The 15595-nt window shown below is 49.3% G+C and overlaps 4 protein-coding genes across 6 annotated transcripts; 1 reads left to right on the top strand and 3 right to left on the bottom strand.

The window, feature by feature from the left end:
* The first annotated feature begins 72 nt into the window (after positions 1-72).
* Positions 73-2467, top strand: LOC6613433 (reticulocalbin-2). Of its 3 annotated transcripts, none has more exons than XM_032727297.1 (4): positions 73-275; positions 350-744; positions 1395-1542; positions 1692-2467. In XM_032727297.1, the coding sequence occupies exons 2-4, from the start codon at positions 522-524 to the stop codon at positions 2347-2349; spliced, it is 1029 nt and encodes a 342-aa protein (XP_032583188.1). In that variant the 5' UTR covers positions 73-275; positions 350-521; the 3' UTR covers positions 2350-2467. The 3 variants fall into 3 exon arrangements, with proteins under 3 accessions (XP_032583188.1, XP_002037907.1, XP_032583187.1); XM_002037871.2 differs by having other exon boundaries at positions 73-279; XM_032727296.1 differs by having other exon boundaries at positions 73-301.
* LOC6613432 (SPRY domain-containing SOCS box protein 3) lies at positions 2412-4136 on the bottom strand. Its single transcript, XM_002037870.2, has 3 exons — positions 3497-4136; positions 3207-3425; positions 2412-3114 (listed from the first exon to the last, which is right to left on the bottom strand). The coding sequence occupies exons 1-3, from the start codon at positions 4124-4126 to the stop codon at positions 3058-3060; spliced, it is 906 nt and encodes a 301-aa protein (XP_002037906.1). The 5' UTR covers positions 4127-4136; the 3' UTR covers positions 2412-3057.
* Positions 4137-4442: 306 nt separating this feature from the next.
* On the bottom strand, positions 4443-5429 carry LOC6613431. Its single transcript, XM_002037869.2, has 2 exons — positions 5276-5429; positions 4443-5208 (listed from the first exon to the last, which is right to left on the bottom strand). Exon 2 carries the CDS (start codon positions 5092-5094, stop codon positions 4459-4461), a length of 636 nt encoding a protein of 211 aa, XP_002037905.1. The 5' UTR covers positions 5095-5208; positions 5276-5429; the 3' UTR covers positions 4443-4458.
* A 668-nt stretch (positions 5430-6097) lies between these two features.
* On the bottom strand, positions 6098-13560 carry LOC6613430 (collagen alpha-1(IV) chain). The gene is made up of 9 exons (XM_002037868.2): positions 13482-13560; positions 13050-13150; positions 12465-12513; positions 11465-12400; positions 10873-11369; positions 9291-10741; positions 8257-9228; positions 7030-8174; positions 6098-6759 (listed from the first exon to the last, which is right to left on the bottom strand). Exons 2-9 carry the CDS (start codon positions 13067-13069, stop codon positions 6499-6501), a joined length of 5331 nt encoding a protein of 1776 aa, XP_002037904.1. The 5' UTR covers positions 13070-13150; positions 13482-13560; the 3' UTR covers positions 6098-6498.
* Between the last annotated feature and the right edge of the window lie 2035 nt (positions 13561-15595).

Below are 15595 nucleotides of genomic sequence, written 5' to 3'. Positions count from 1 at the left end.
GGGCAGTGTTGGTAAAACCCAGGGCTGCATAGATTGCTAAGCCCAAAAATCGATGGGCTAACATTTATTTCTCGCTGACGGTCACACTGTCTGCATTTTCGTTTCTTTGGTGTGCTCAAATAAATAAACGAATTTTATGTGAACATGTATTAATATGTATAGATAAATAAATTAATTTCCATGCCCATAATATTGACGTGTGACTGAAGGGCTGTGTGGTTAGGTAAACAGTTGTGGTCAGCGAAATATTGGCGTGGCAAGCGAAGACAACAGCTGTCGGTGATTATTTAAATTCAAAAAAGTAATTTTTTTTTGTTTTCGGTTTTTTACTGACATTTGCATATTTCAGAAGCGGGCGAAAGGTGAACTGAGTTCATTGTGCTGCTGGGCATTACGTGTGCGTCCATCCGGTCTCCCTCCTCCGCCGGCCCCTCATCCTCATCCACTCGAGAACTCGGGAAGCTGCCAAAAAAAGAGAAAAAAAAGACCAAAGAACACGCCGCTTGGCATAATCAATTAAAATGCCTAGGAATCTGCCGCTCCTCTCGCTGACCCTCTGTGCCGTCGCCTTGCTGGCCGCCGTGGGTCCCATGCCCGCCCATGGGGCGGTGGCCAACAGTCACAAGCACGAGAAGCACCTCAGCAAGGAGCGGGTCAAGGACGGAATCTACGCCCCCCGGGATGCCCACCACCACGGCGAGGATGGGGAGCACAACGTGGAGTTTGATCACGAGGCCATCATCGGTGAGTCAGCGCTAGTTAGCACAGAAAGCAGATCATATTCAGTCTGAGAAAATCAATTTGAAAAGAGCGAAAAAGACTCCTTACAATGAAGGTCATAAAAGTAGTGCTCATTTCCTGAGAAGCAAATGAAAAATAATTCTTTTTTGGACAGATATTACACAGCAACAATAGAATTTCCAGCTTCATATGTTAAATTTTAGTTTATTTTAAGGGTAATTTTCAACGCAATGAAATTATGAGTAATAAGTTTGTTATATTTTAGTTATGTATAGGACTCATACTTTTTTTTTGTGTATGCTATGGTGTATGCGATATGTTTGTTTACTTGCCTGAGGTTTATTTTTGTGGTTGTGTACACGGAAAGACTCATTAAAGCATCAAGAGAACATGGATCAGTCATACAAATTCCCATTTATGCTCAAAAATATTTTTTGAAGGTCGAACTATAGTTTTCTAATGAATTGGAATATGCTGTAAGAAAATGTATTATTGAAGTATATAAGTTTGTATAGTTTTGCTCCCATCGTGAAACCATTAAAATTATTTTCTAAAAGCAATACGTCAATGGCATTGCGGCTGTTTTATGTTCCATTCAGTTTTAAATGCTAATGTATGTATGTGCTATTATTACTCTTTAACCACAAAAAAAGGCAACACGAAGGAGGCTCAGGAATTCGACTCACTTACGCCAGAGGAATCGAAGCGACGCCTGTTGATATTGATCAAAATGATGGATCTGAATAAGGACGAATTTATTGACCGGCATGAGTTGAAAGCCTGGATATTAAGGTCTTTTAAGTGAGTGTTGTCTGTTGATTAATACTGCATCAATGTTAGCCAAGCCAATAAACACATCAGCAACCTAATGCTTTGTCTAAATGCTTGCCTAAACTGAAAAGCCAGAGACTACTTGAAGCTTTTACTAAAATAAATAATACAACTTGCAGAAAACTGTCGGAGGAAGAAGCCGCTGATCGATTTGAAGAAATAGACCAGGATGCGGACGAGAGAATTACTTGGAAGGAGTATCTCCAGGACACATACGCCATGGAGGATGAGGACTTCAAGAAGGAGACCATCGACTACGACAGCTACGAGGATGAGCAGAAGATGATCAAGCAGGACAAGGAGATGTTCAATGCGGCTGACACGAACAAGGATGGTGTCCTGACGCTGGAGGAGTTCGTTTTATTCCAAAATCCCGAGGAGCATCCACAAATGTTGCCAATACTGCTGGAGCACACGATGCAGGACAAGGATGCGGATCACGATGGCAAGATCAACTTCCAGGAGTTTGTCGGCGACGCAGCCTCGCACCACGACAAGGAGTGGCTGATCACGGAAAAGGAGCGCTTCGACAAGGATCACGACTCCAATGGCGATGGCGTGCTGACGGGCGATGAGGTCCTATCCTGGATTGTGCCAAGCAATACGGCGATTGCCAACGACGAGGTGGACCATCTCTTTGTCTCCACCGATGAGGATCACGACGATCGCCTGTCCTACCTGGAAATACTCAACAACTACGATACCTTTGTGGGTAGCGAGGCCACCGACTACGGCGACCATTTACAAAACATTAACCATCTCTCCGACGAGCTGTAGATGCCATTCGAAGCCCCATCGTGCTATAGTGAACCTGTGCTTAGTATTGTATTTCGTTTAAATAGTTAGTAAATTTATGTTTATTTATGTGAATTCAAACGACAATTGCAAATCGATATCGCCAAATTGTTTTGAGCGCTCCTTACGAGTTTCATTTTTAATACTATTTCGTTTGTTTCGTCATGTACCAATTACATTATGTGTAGTAATTTATATAAACAGAAACAAAAATCTACATAAAGCGTACTAAATAATTTTTACTAAATTACACTTTGCTTTATTTGCAATTTATGACTAGACACATTTCCATTTTGTTACATTACAGTACTTAGGCCTTAATTGCTGTCTGCGAATTTACAAAATTAGTTTAGCAGCGTGTTCTTTTTGACTAGATTTCACACTCATCTTTACCGAAAAATATGCTTAGCTCTAGCTTATTTTTCGATTTTCTAGCACCAAGCACTTGAAGCCCCGAAAAACGTTTTCATACATATACTCTCATTTCTTATATCACAAATATTGCACCAAATTGGCCTACTTCCCCATATTTTCGCTACAAATGAAGACAAATCAAAAGGTCGGACGACTATTATCCGGATGCTTAACCTTAGCACGCTCTAAAGCTACTACGAGAAATGCACATGTCCCAGAGGAGCCACTGCATCGTCTGGGAGGCATTGGGCATTCCAGTATGTGATGGCACTAAAATCATTCACGGACCTCATACAAATCGTAATTCATAATGCACATCTCCAGTGGATCCACCTGGGGGCGAGGACGTACTCTATAAACTTAGCTTACGTTGACCGGAAGCGATGCGAGCTCTACAAATCACACAGTATATCGTAGTTGTCTACCTGACGCAGTGGCTTCTTCTCGTCGATCACCTCGCTCAGATAGTCGGCGATGGGCAGCGGCAGCTTCAGCTTCTCCAGCTGCGCAGCGCTTCGCACGCGGCGCATGATCACCGCCCGACAGCGATCCTGTAGGTTTACGAACTCCCTCCTGGTGCACTTTAGGGTCATCTCCGTTTTGGCGGCAGTAGAACATACGATGGGGTACAGGGGCTCATCAATCTGTTGGGGGGCAGTTAGGCGAGATTCTAGAGTCTGATCCTTGAAGGATTGAACAATTCAACCGGACTCACCTGATCCAATCCGCGGAAAGCAACGCCCAGGCACTTGCCGTCCTTGTAGAAGGTCAGTGTGCCCTCGATGCCGTCGAAGAGCACGCCGATCTGGGTGGGTTGATTCTCGCGGAACCGCTTCGTGTACAGCAGGGCCACGCCCTCGTGCCAGAGCACACCCTTGTGGGACAGTCCCCAGCCGTGCTCGTTCTCGCCCAGCATGTTCCGGAAGGCGTTGGCGTGTAGCCGGGCCGACTTGGTACCGATACCGAACATTATCGAGGTGCCAAAGACTCGCTGCGAGACATGGAGCTCCCAGTAATGCCGTCCGTTGTTCAGGGATCTTTTGCCCTGGACACCGGCAGTGCCCTTGCTCCAGTTGGGATGGAAGTGCACGGTCCGCGAGTTGGGTCCTCTGAGCACCACTTCCTTGGAGCGGTGCCGCTTGCTCCACGTCCAGTTATCCTCAACGCCATTGGGCAGCGGACAGAAACTGGGTGGCGGCGATGTGGAAGATGTTGCATCCAGTGAACCGGACGACAACCCTCCTGCTCCTCCTCCTCGTCGACCGGTTGGACGACGCCTCCTCGGGGCAATAGCCGCTATGGGAAGGGGGTGAGGCTGCAGTGGATCCACTTCAACATCAGACATTGTGTTGCGACTAAAAATTTTTTCGCTTCTCAATTTTTTATCAATTTGACAAAGGGAACCCTTCAAACTGTTGGGGGGTTAAGTTGTCAATAGGGTTGGCTTTCTGGGGTTGATGAGCTTCTCCAGGTCTCAAAAGTTGTTGAAATCGTTCAAGGAGCGGCTTCAGGGGTGGCGTCTTTAGCTCGTAGATGTTTGTTCTTTCGTTTCTCTGGTGGTTAACTATGGTCTAACATTTTTCTCAATGCATCTTCATAGCATAGTTTTTATGAAGGGTTCTTCAGTCCCCCAGATGGATGATTCTTTATGCAAGGAACAAACCAAGAGGCGTTTATCTACAAGTAAGTGGTTAGTAGGGGCTGTTGGATATCCTCCTGCGGCAGGTCCTGCAGCTCCACTTCCTCCTCCAGTGGAACGTCCTCAATAATCTCCTGTTCGAAGGACGCCTCCTCCTGCTCCTGCGATCCAACGCTGGTCAGTGAAGCGTAACCACTGCTCAGGGAACTGCTGCTCCAGATGGAATTCAGGCGGACTGGACGATAGCTTCTCGTCGGCTGCAGTTGCTGCTGCTGCTGGCCAATAGTGCGCTTTAGCTCCCGCTTGATCCGGCGAATCTGCCGGAAATCCTGCTCACCACCGGAACCCCTCTGCCTGTGCAGCTGCAGCTCCTGCAGATGGAAGTGATGGCGACAGTAGCCCTGCGGACTGTGGGCACAAAAGCGACAGGCCTCGGAATTGAGGCCACCCACGAGCGGAAGGATTGGTTCGAGGATGCGCCGCTTCTGGCTTCGCTTCTGTTGCTCCAACTGCTGCTCCGCCAGGCGCTGTGGCGCCTTACGATCGCCCACCGTTTCGGCCACCTCCTGCAGCAGGCGCACGTTCCTCGGGAAGCATCGGTCGTGGACGTAGAGCACCAGGCGTTGGCAGTAGAGGCACAGCGATTGGAACAGCAGCAGCAGGACGATAATCATAAATATGTAGGGGTGGTGGTGTGTTCTCTTCCTTTTTTTTGGTGGTGGGGCGGAAGACTGCTGCTTCTTGGGAGTCTCTGATTTTGATGGTGCACTTCCTGTTGGCTTTGTGGTCTGCAAATTTCACGCTACTTTCCAATCGAGAACTCGCAATTTTCACTGTTTTATTCGAGGTACACACATTTTTTCCTTCTTGCTGCTCCTCCACAGCTACAAAAAGCAGCTCCTCTTATCTGGCTGAAGTTGCAACTCCCACCGACGACCGCCTCCGCTTGCGTCCAAGTCACACAGGCTTCTGGCACTGTTTTTCCAACTCACTTTTCCGATTCCAACTTGAATCGCCTACCCTTATTTTCCACGACCTGCTTCCAACCACCAATTGGACTTTGTGCGCGTGTGTGTGTGTGCCCGTCTGCATATCATTATCATATGGCCCGGTCCACCCCACTTCAGGCCCCGCAACTGTCCATGGCGACCCCAATCGCCATCGCCACCCCCTTGACAGCCCATCAACCCCCACATAGGAAATCCGCACGAAGAGAGACGAATGGCATGCGCACAAGTGCACGTGGTGAGTTCGCTCTCATCCTTGGCTTGGCATTGCTTTTTTAAGGGTTCTCCGCGGCGGGGTTTCCACCACAATAGCCTACCCTTAGCCCTGGTCTTTCGAGGAAGATCTTATCACTCAAAGTTAGGGGTAAAAAGTGCGCAGTCTTTGTCTTGCATATTGATCCATATACAAGGATGTTTATCACCAAATAGGGTTAAATATGAAATTTCCCAGAACCATGTCCTTAAAGCAAAGATCTTCATACAAAAAGTATACTTTCCTATAATTTGTATTTATAAATTTTAGTTTATTTTCACACTTTTGGCTGGGTTTTTTAATAAATGTAAACGATATGCGACAAGTTTTGAGGTTTCGATTCGTTCGATTTTCGTTTGGATACCTCAATTTGGTGCATTGTTTCGCATTTAATCGGTTTCAAAAATAAATGGAACATGCTGGCACATAGTTTATTTTATACTTTTGGACATACGACCGAGGCTAGTTTATTTATTTGTTTCATTTACTTAACATACGTAACGTAACTTAGAAGCAGTTTACATTTGTTTAGAACATTAATTGGCAGATAAAAAATGGCATTGTGGTCCAGGTCGGTCGGTCATTAGCACTTCGACTTGTGGATCTGTTTTGTTTTCTTTTTGGTTAGATTAAGGAATTTGTAGCAGTGTTGGTTCGTCGGTGTGTGTATGTGTGTGTGTGTGTGTGTGTGTGTCGGTTTGTCTGTTTGTGTTGTGACCGTGTGGGTGTGCACACGATTCGTTGGTAATTTTAAGGCTTTACATTTAGATTAAACTTATGCTCTGTGCCGTGGGTGTGTCTGTGGGGAGTTGGAGGTCCTACGAGGAGTTCTTCATGCACACCTGGCACCTGGACACATACGACTGTTGCTTACCGGACTTGATCGTCTGCTGCTGTGGCATGTCGAACGGCTCTGAGGAATCCAGGTTGTACATCCAGAAGCTGGTCAACGTCTCGTAGAAGTGGCACGTGCCTTTGGCGCCATTGCACTCGATGAAGGGCGTTGCGCGGAAGTCCTCCAAACAGGAGCCAGGCGATTGCAGCGCCTGTCCACCGCCACCGTTGCCCACGGCAGTGTGCTATAATGGGAAATGGATGGGTTAATCATCATTATTATAAAAGAATTATTTCAAATCTCAAAAGTAGTTAGGAATGAAGGTTGAAAATAAAAACTGTTGTAGCAAGTCTTTCACTGAGCCACTATCCAACAGATGGCGCCAGAGTATCATTGGAGCGTGCGCCATCTGCTGGAAAACTATGGCACTAAGTTCGGAAAAGTATCCCTTGTGGTTTTTGAAAACTCTCATCATTCTTACATAATCTAACGTTATAAGAGTTCCGATACTCACCATGAGGAAACTGTAGCCAATCCAGAGACTCTCCCAGCCATTCGGACAGTCGGGCACCGCTATCGTTTGACTGTGCACGGCGATCACATTAGCCGGCGCCTCACAAACGACGCAACGTGAGATGTACTGGCGGATCTCGTTGTTTGCAACGGGCATCATCGGAATGGCGGCGTTGGTTGTCAGCCAGAAGGTCTTATCATTTCTGGAGGCGTAGTTGCAGACGCTGTTCTGACCACAGGACATTACGGGCAGCGTTGAGAAGCGTTGCACACAGGATCCGGGAGATCCGAGGTCCTGATTGTGGGCATAGTCATTGCCATCGACGAACAACAGGGAGTAACCCGTCCACAGTTCCGTGTGTCCAGCCGAGCAAGCGGGCACCGTTTCCGATTGACTGTGTCGCGTAATCAGGATACCAGTGAGGTAGTCAAGAGCGGCGGCAGCTGGAGCTCCGGGTTCACCTTTCTGGCCGATCAAACCAATGGCGCCCTCATAGCCCCTCTCGCCCTGCTCTCCGCGATCTCCCTTGGGTCCCTGGCGTCCCACGTTTCCAGTCTCACCGATCAGGCCGCGCTCACCCTTTTCGCCACGCTCACCCTGGATGCCAATCAAGCCACGCTCTCCCGGACGTCCGGGCTCTCCCTTAGGTCCATTGCGTCCCGGCTGACCAGGTTCGCCCTTGGGTCCCGGTGGTGGCAGCATTCCCGGTTCACCCTTCTGTCCAGGCTGACCTGGTGTTCCGTCACGTCCATCGTGTCCCTTGGGCCCGGTGAAGCCGCGCTCGCCAGGAGCTCCGACAGGTCCTTCGTTTCCAACTAAGCCAGGGTAGCCGGTGTCTCCCTTCTGTCCATTCAAGCCGGGCAGTCCCGACGGTCCTTGGAGTCCTCGGTCACCCTTGTCTCCCTTTTGTCCCTCGAAGCCATTTAGACCACGTTCTCCCTTGAAGCCCTGCGGTCCAGTATCTCCCTTCAATCCAGGTCCGCCGGGGAATCCATCCTGTCCTGGTTGTCCGGGACTGCCGGCGAGGCCACGCTCTCCCTTGCTGCCAGCTGGTCCAATGAGTCCAGGTAGGCCCACAAGGCCGGGCTCTCCGGGCAAGCCGGGCAGACCGCGTTCTCCAATTGTACCGGGGGCTCCAATAAAACCTGAGTGGGTTAAATAGTGGCGATTGGTGACATGGTTATATGACCCAACTGTCTAGATACAAATTTGGGATCAAAAACTCACCTTGACGTCCGTTTCTGCCTGGGCGACCGGGCAGACCCTTCTCGCCCTTAATGGTAGCTCCTGGATAACCGATCTCGCCTCTTGGACCAGTGTCTCCCTTGGCTCCGGGAATACCATTTAATCCGCTTGCACCAGGTGGTCCCTGCAATCCGCGATCTCCCTTGGCTCCAGCGTCGCCAACAGGACCACTCAAGCCTCGTTCGCCTTGATCGCCCTTCTCGCCAGTGTAGCCGCGCTCGCCCTGGGATCCCTTATCACCACGGAAGTCCACGGGGATGGTGGCCGGAAGACCGGGTTGACCACGAATACCGCGCTCACCCTTGGGGCCAGGAGCACCGATGAAGCCCTGCAGTCCGACGGGTCCAGTCTCACCCTTGAGTCCGGGCAGACCAGATAGACCAGGCTCTCCCTTGTCACCACGGTGGCCAGGATAGCCAACAGCACCAGGGGTACCAGCAGCGCCGGGCAAGCCATCCATTCCGGGGGTACCAGGAATGCCGGGTGCGCCGACAGATCCCTTCTCGCCAGGCTGGCCCCAAACGCCCTGCAGACCTTGTTCACCCTTATCGCCGTTAATTCCATCGCGTCCATCGATTCCACTGCGTCCCTGGTCACCCTTCTCGCCCTGCGGACCGGGGCGCCCGTGAACAGCCAGACCGGGCATACCCTTCTCTCCTGGCCAACCTGGCTGTCCGGCCGGACCTGTATCGCCGCGGAGTCCGGATGGACCGGGTTCACCCTTTTGTCCCTTCTCGGAGGCATCACCAGGCAAACCAGGAGCTCCATCCAGACCGGAGAATCCTTGGCTACCCTTTTCGCCGGGCATACCGTCCAGTCCTTGTTTTCCAGGGGCTCCTGCCAATCCTTGGTCACCCTTAATGCCCATCAGGCCAGGAGCACCTGGAGGACCGCGGCCTCCCACAGGTCCATCATTGCCAGTCAAGCCAGTAGCTCCCTTGTCACCCTTGGCACCTGAACAAATGAAACCAAATGGTTTACATTAAATTTTCTAATGGGATACTCCAAAAACTTACCGGAAACTCCAGGAATACCAGCAGGTCCGCGCTTTCCGGGAGCACCAGTAACGCCAGCAAAGCCCTTGGGTCCGTCATTTCCAGGAGCGCCACGGTCACCTTTGTTGCCGGGCATGCCGACCAATCCGGGACTGCCGGGCTCACCCTTGGCGCCATCAAGTCCACGCACACCATCAATACCAGGAACACCAGGAGGTCCGGCAACACCAGCGGGGCCGATCGGGCCCACGTCTCCCTTCTCACCAACAATTCCGGGCCGTCCAGATACTCCGGGCAGACCGGCATCGCCTCTATCTCCAGGATATCCCACACTGCCATCGGCACCGGGAAGACCAATGGGTCCGGTTGGACCACGGTCACCCTTCTCACCTTGCAGACCATTCAGACCGGGTGGGCCCATAGGGCCGGGTCTCGAAATACCAGGCTCTCCCCTCGGTCCAGGCTGTCCATTGCGTCCGGGAATGCCGCGAAGGCCGTCCTTGCCAGGATTACCAGGGACTCCGACAGCGCCCTGGTTGCCCTTTTCACCGCGAGGTCCATTCAAGCCGCGGGGTCCCTCAACGCCAGGAGGTCCCTGTGGTCCAGTGTTGCCCTTCAATCCGGTATAGCCCCTCTCTCCCGGGCTGCCGTATTCGCCTGGAGGTCCTGGCATGCCGGTTTGGCCGGGCTCACCCTTGTTACCCTTAGCGGGCATCTTTATTTCGTCAAGCGCACAGCTACCGGGCTCTCCCCTCTCGCCGCTTGGGCCTAATGATCCCTTGTCGCCCTTTGCTCCGTCCCTTCCATGGAAGCCTGGCTCGCCCTTGATGGATTGACCAGGAATTCCGGGGTATCCGTCTCGTCCAGCGCGTCCGGGTGTTCCGTCATTGCCGGGTGCTCCGCTCAAGCCCTTATCACCCTTGAATCCGAATTCTCCTTTGGGTCCAGGGCTACCAGACTGACCGTCTGATCCCCTGAATCCCTTCACGCCCTTTGCACCTGGCGCACCAGGGTAACCCTTCTCACCCTTCACGGGCTCAATCAAACTCAAATCGCAAAGTGCAGGTTTGCCAGGCTCTCCAGTGGCTCCGGGAAGACCAGTGCGACCGTCCTCTCCCTTCTCACCAGGCGGTCCAGTTTGTCCGTTGATTCCATCGTGTCCACGTTCTCCGGGATATCCGCGCTCTCCAGGCGGTCCTCGTGCGCCGTCCTTTCCGGGAACTCCAGCCAGTCCGCTCGTTCCCTTATCACCCTTTGGTCCGGCCCTGCACGATGAGCATTTGCCGCCGACGTCTCCCTTGATGCCCATGTCTCCCTTTTGGCCAGGAGTGCCGGGACGACCAGCATCTCCCTTTTGTCCAGGAGCACCAGCGGTACCGGGAGTTCCAGGACGGCCCAGCTTGGAGTCACCGGGAGCACCAGCATTGCCCTTGAAGCCGCGCTCTCCCTTGCTACCCTTTAGTCCGGCATAACTAGCACAAACGAAAATTAATTCGAATTAAATAAGATCTTGAATGAAGGAGAGAAGAAGTGAGAAGAGGTCTCGGTTCCACAGTGGAGCTCGACTGAGTGCGAGGACTATTAAATGAATAATTGCACTTACCCGGGTATGCCTGCATCTCCCTTAGATCCTTGAATGCCATAACCGGGCAAACCAGCGTCGCCCTTCTGTCCCTCTGGACCCGGTGGTCCTGGGTGTCCAATGGGTCCGATGGATCCCTTTGGTCCATCAAGTCCTGCGGTTCCCTTATCTCCCTTTTTGCCTGGAGGTCCCTCGTTGCCGGGTCGTCCGGGCAGACCAGCACCTCCCTTTTGTCCATTGTATCCCTGTGAACCCGGAAGTCCATCAGCTCCGCTTAATCCCTGGGGTCCAGGTGTGCCAACGTAGCCGCGGGGTCCTTTGGGTCCCGGGGGTCCCGGTGTTCCACGGCCACCGCCCGGCGGTCCCGGAGGACCGAGCAGACCAGGCTGACCTGTCGCTCCAGCGCGTCCTGGCTCACCCCTTTGTCCGGGTTTACCGGGCAGACCATTAAGACCCGGCTCGCCACGATCTCCCTTTTGTCCTGTAGAGCCTGGGGGTCCAAAGTTACCTTGGCGACCCTGGAGAATGTATTATATATGTTTGTATTTCATTATAGAGGTTATAACTTCAACGTCGATTTGGAGCCTTTAGTAGGAACTTAAGTAGGACTTACACGATCGCCAGGGCCGCCGGGCAGACCCTTCTCGCCCTTCTGTCCATTGAGTCCAGTGTCGCCTTCAGGTCCGGGCTCACCCTTGCGGCCCACTAGGCCAGGCTCTCCCTTCTGTCCCATGTCGCCGCGAGGTCCCATCACCGTGTGCGTCGGCTTGCTTGGAAGCGATGACGCCGGTTCACCCTTCTCGCCCTTCATACCTGGTGCACCGGGCTTCATGGGTCCGTAGCAGGAGGCACCCTTCTCTCCCTTCAGACCGTGCTCACCCCGGGGTCCTTTGGCTCCGTAAGGTCCGCTGTCGCCGCGCTCGCCCTTTTCGCCAGGTAATCCCTGTGGTCCAGCCAAGCCGGCAGTGCCCCTCCAACCAGGCTCACCCTTCTCGCCCTTCGCGTAATCACCGTTCTCCTTTGCCGGTTCACCCTTCTCGCCCTTGCTGCCAAGCTGGCCGGCATATCCGCGAGGTCCGGGCATTCCGGATAGACCCTCCAAGCCGGATAAACCAACATCTCCGTCGCAACCGTCTTTGCCGTTGATACCAGGGGCACCAGGATTGCCGGCGGGTCCCTGAACTCCGGGTACACCAGCCTGACCATGTAGACCAGGCGATCCGCGCTCACCCTTATCACCACGCTGTCCGTATGGGCCGGGATCACCCTTCTGACCCTTGTCTCCAGAGGGTCCCTCCATGCCGGGGAAACCCATCTCGCCCTTCAGTCCCGTGGGTCCCAGAGGGCCCGGCAGACCCCGGTCGCCCTTCTCCGCTATGCACTTGGGCACACAGCCCGCATATCCGGCCGTACAATTCTTGGGCGGCAGATTGCCGGCAGAGCTCACAATGTCGTAACTGTCGTCGATTGAGAACTTGGGTTCATTTCGATTGTGGTGTTTCACGGAGTCCTGAATTGAACCGGACGTACCAGACATCTTCCAAAGTTGCTGGGGGGAAAAGGAGTATATTATTCAGTGTCCAGCTGGATGGCATGGGCTACGGTTATCTTACAGCGTCGGCACCGAATAACGCTCCCGCGATCACAGCGGCGTATAGCAGCCTGCAAAGAAGTCGACGAAGATCAGGAGGGTTAGGAACTGTGCTTCGTACAGACGATCCGTCTTATCAGTCTAGCTATTTAATTGGACATAGCTCCTCTCTCCGATTGGCAGCTCTCTCTTAAGCAGTCAGTGAAAGAGAGTTAGCTAAGAGCACTTAAGAGAGAGCTTCAAAGTTTTTAAGAGATTGCAGTTCGAGATTTAAAAAATAAAATGAACAAATGTGATGTTTTAAGTTATGTATTTTTTATTGCTGATATCTAAATTAAATTAATATTTGCTTTTTCTGGATGGAGTATAAGTATTCAAACTGCTAAGAAATACTTTATTTAGGCCATAAGTGGGTTTTAATAATTTAAAATTTTTAAAAACCAATAAGCTTATAATTTTTTAAAAAAAGTATTACTTTAAAAATGAGCGTATTTTATTGTTACTAAGCGAAATCGTCGTTTTTAATTATTAACAATTGCTTTCTTTAATGAACATACATTTTTGGAACCATTTCCATTATTTTTCTAACTTTTGCCATTTCTCTTACCGCTTCCAGAAGGGCAACATGATGCCCTATGCACTTAAGCCTGCACAATTATTTGCTCTGTCCTCGTCGAATTTGAAGTTTATATGTTGCCGTCGCTGGGCCTGGAAAGATGAGCCAGAGAATTGGGCACTTTAATTTCGCAACAGTTGCAAAATAAATTGGAAATATTCTTAGAGGAATATTATTTTATTTAATATTTGTGGGAAAATCGAGCTGGCTTATTTTTTTTTTTTTCAACGATTTAATTCTTGTATTTCGTTTCATTTCATTTCCAAGCGTATACACGCGACAGTTTGAGAGGCACTGGAACTGGTACGAGGCTCGCACAACGACTTGCTGGATAATTTCAGTTAATAGTGCGCGTCTTTCCTGATTTAATTGAGACATTTTATGTTTATTTTATTTTGTTGTTGTAGAAGCTGAGTTCCTTACAGGAATCTAATCCTATTTAAGGGGCTAATGGACGGGACGGGACGGGACCCTACTGGTAACACACATTCACAACCGAGCGATCCGATCCGAACCGATCACCACTCCACAGCGCTGACTAAAGACTAAAACCAGCTGGCCAGATCAGCTCCGGACCGAGACCAGACTACTACTTACTCGGGGAGACGGAACACGACTAATTATAGTATAAGTTCGAGCGATCCAAAAGCCAAACGCCGATGCCCCGATCTCCACTCGTCGATCGTTCGGCTTGGCACGATCTCGACGATCGGGTCTCCGGCTCATGTACACTATCCGTGTGATTCGACGGGGATTGGATGGGCATCGGATCGGTTACGATGGCTGCGAGGTGGGAGGTGGGTGGTGGCATCATGACATATAGAACGGATGGGCGACGGGTCGTCGTATGTAGCAACACTAATCCCACAAGTTAACATAGTCGCTGCGGAAGGAATGAAACTTGGCGATAAGTCCGAAACTAAGGCGCTGCTGTTGATATGCCACATAAGTTGCGACTTAAGTTGCTCAATAGCACATCAGCTTCGTTCCGCCGGAGCACCTCCCCGGGAGCACCTTCAACCAGCTCTCCGGCTCCCAGCTCCCAGCTTCCAGATCCCAGCTTCCAGCTTCCATCTCGAAATTAGCTGATAGCCCCCGCTTCGAGATCGGGCACATGGCTTCCGTTTTGGCCCGCCCCTGCGGCTCATGCTTTTTGGACTTTTTTCGGTACTCGGACATGAGAAATTCGGAAGGCTTCGTTATCAGGCCCATGTTCTAATTATAACTTACAATAAGTAAGTATCATAATCTTAAAAAAAAAAAAAAACAAACAACTAAAACTTAAAGGATAATAAAAACGTATGTAAACATGTATATACTATGGTGTTTTGTGCTAAAAATTATATTTTTTTGCTATTATGTTTCATAAAATGTTAAGGTGCTCACAAACTTTTGAAATGTCATGGCGATTAATCTATTTTTAACCAGACTACAGATATTTTTTAGTCAGCTTGAAAAATATTATATAGCCTTTCAAACTGATATAATAATGATATATTTTGACAAAGGTTTTAGGATCAAATCCTTTTTGAGCTTTCCTTGATATATATTTATAACTGATTTATTCAAATCATTCCATTCTATTCTAAAACAAAATATTTTAGTTTGACCATATGATTATTTTAAGACTTATTTCGGGGCAATTTTTGTTTTAAAAATTGTTCTTTTTCGATATTTTCGAATCTATATACGCTTAATTAAAACGAAATGTATCTTAGATGAAATTTAATTTTAAGTTCCAAGTTTTATTACTACGTAAAATAAATGTTTACACCTAACATCCCAGCTAATTATTTTTATTTGATTAATAATATTTATTGAGATCCATTCATATTGATAGTAACTACTAATGCCACACTGAACATAAATTAATAAGATCTTAAGCTGGCGAAGTGCGACACCATTTTATATCCTAATCACAGCAGTTTCCTGAGAAGACATCTATTCAGGCCACTGGGCCATATCCGACTTGCACGTACCCTAGAACAAAAGCGCTTTCCCAACTAGAACGATGCCTTGATTATAGCCGCCCCTATCAAGACTTATTTCAAAACACTGTGGCCCAAAACCCGAAATCCAGCTCGAATTTCGAAAGGTTCCAATTTGGCTTTTCTGCGTCGGATTTATTGAAGCTTAAAACTCATGTTCGGTTTTCAGTTGATCAGTAGTTCGTTCTAACAGGAAATACTCAGCCATATCCTTCTTATCAGCCCCACATATGCCATATATGTAAGTACTAAATGAAAAAGCCTTAACCTAATTACGAGATGCGCGATAAACAAACTAGCATCTAATTGTATTGAAACCACTAGGATAGCTAGGGTATTAGAATAGCTTTTACCCCGCAAGAAATATCGTGTGTCGCTAGTGGTTACTTATATTTTAGTTATATGTGGATAGTTATAGTAAATGTACATATAAACGGTATGTGCCTGTTAATAACATAAAGGTAACACATAGTAACATTAATTAATAAATTATTTAATAATATTGTAGTAATTAATAAAAAGAACGAAGTGAGAATCCGATTGATCATA

The sequence above is a fragment of the Drosophila sechellia genome, chromosome 2L (genome assembly GCF_004382195.2).
Source record: "Drosophila sechellia strain sech25 chromosome 2L, ASM438219v1, whole genome shotgun sequence".
In the NCBI taxonomy this organism is placed as follows: Eukaryota; Metazoa; Arthropoda; class Insecta; order Diptera; family Drosophilidae; genus Drosophila; species Drosophila sechellia.
This window is presented reverse-complemented; position numbering and strand designations above follow the sequence as displayed.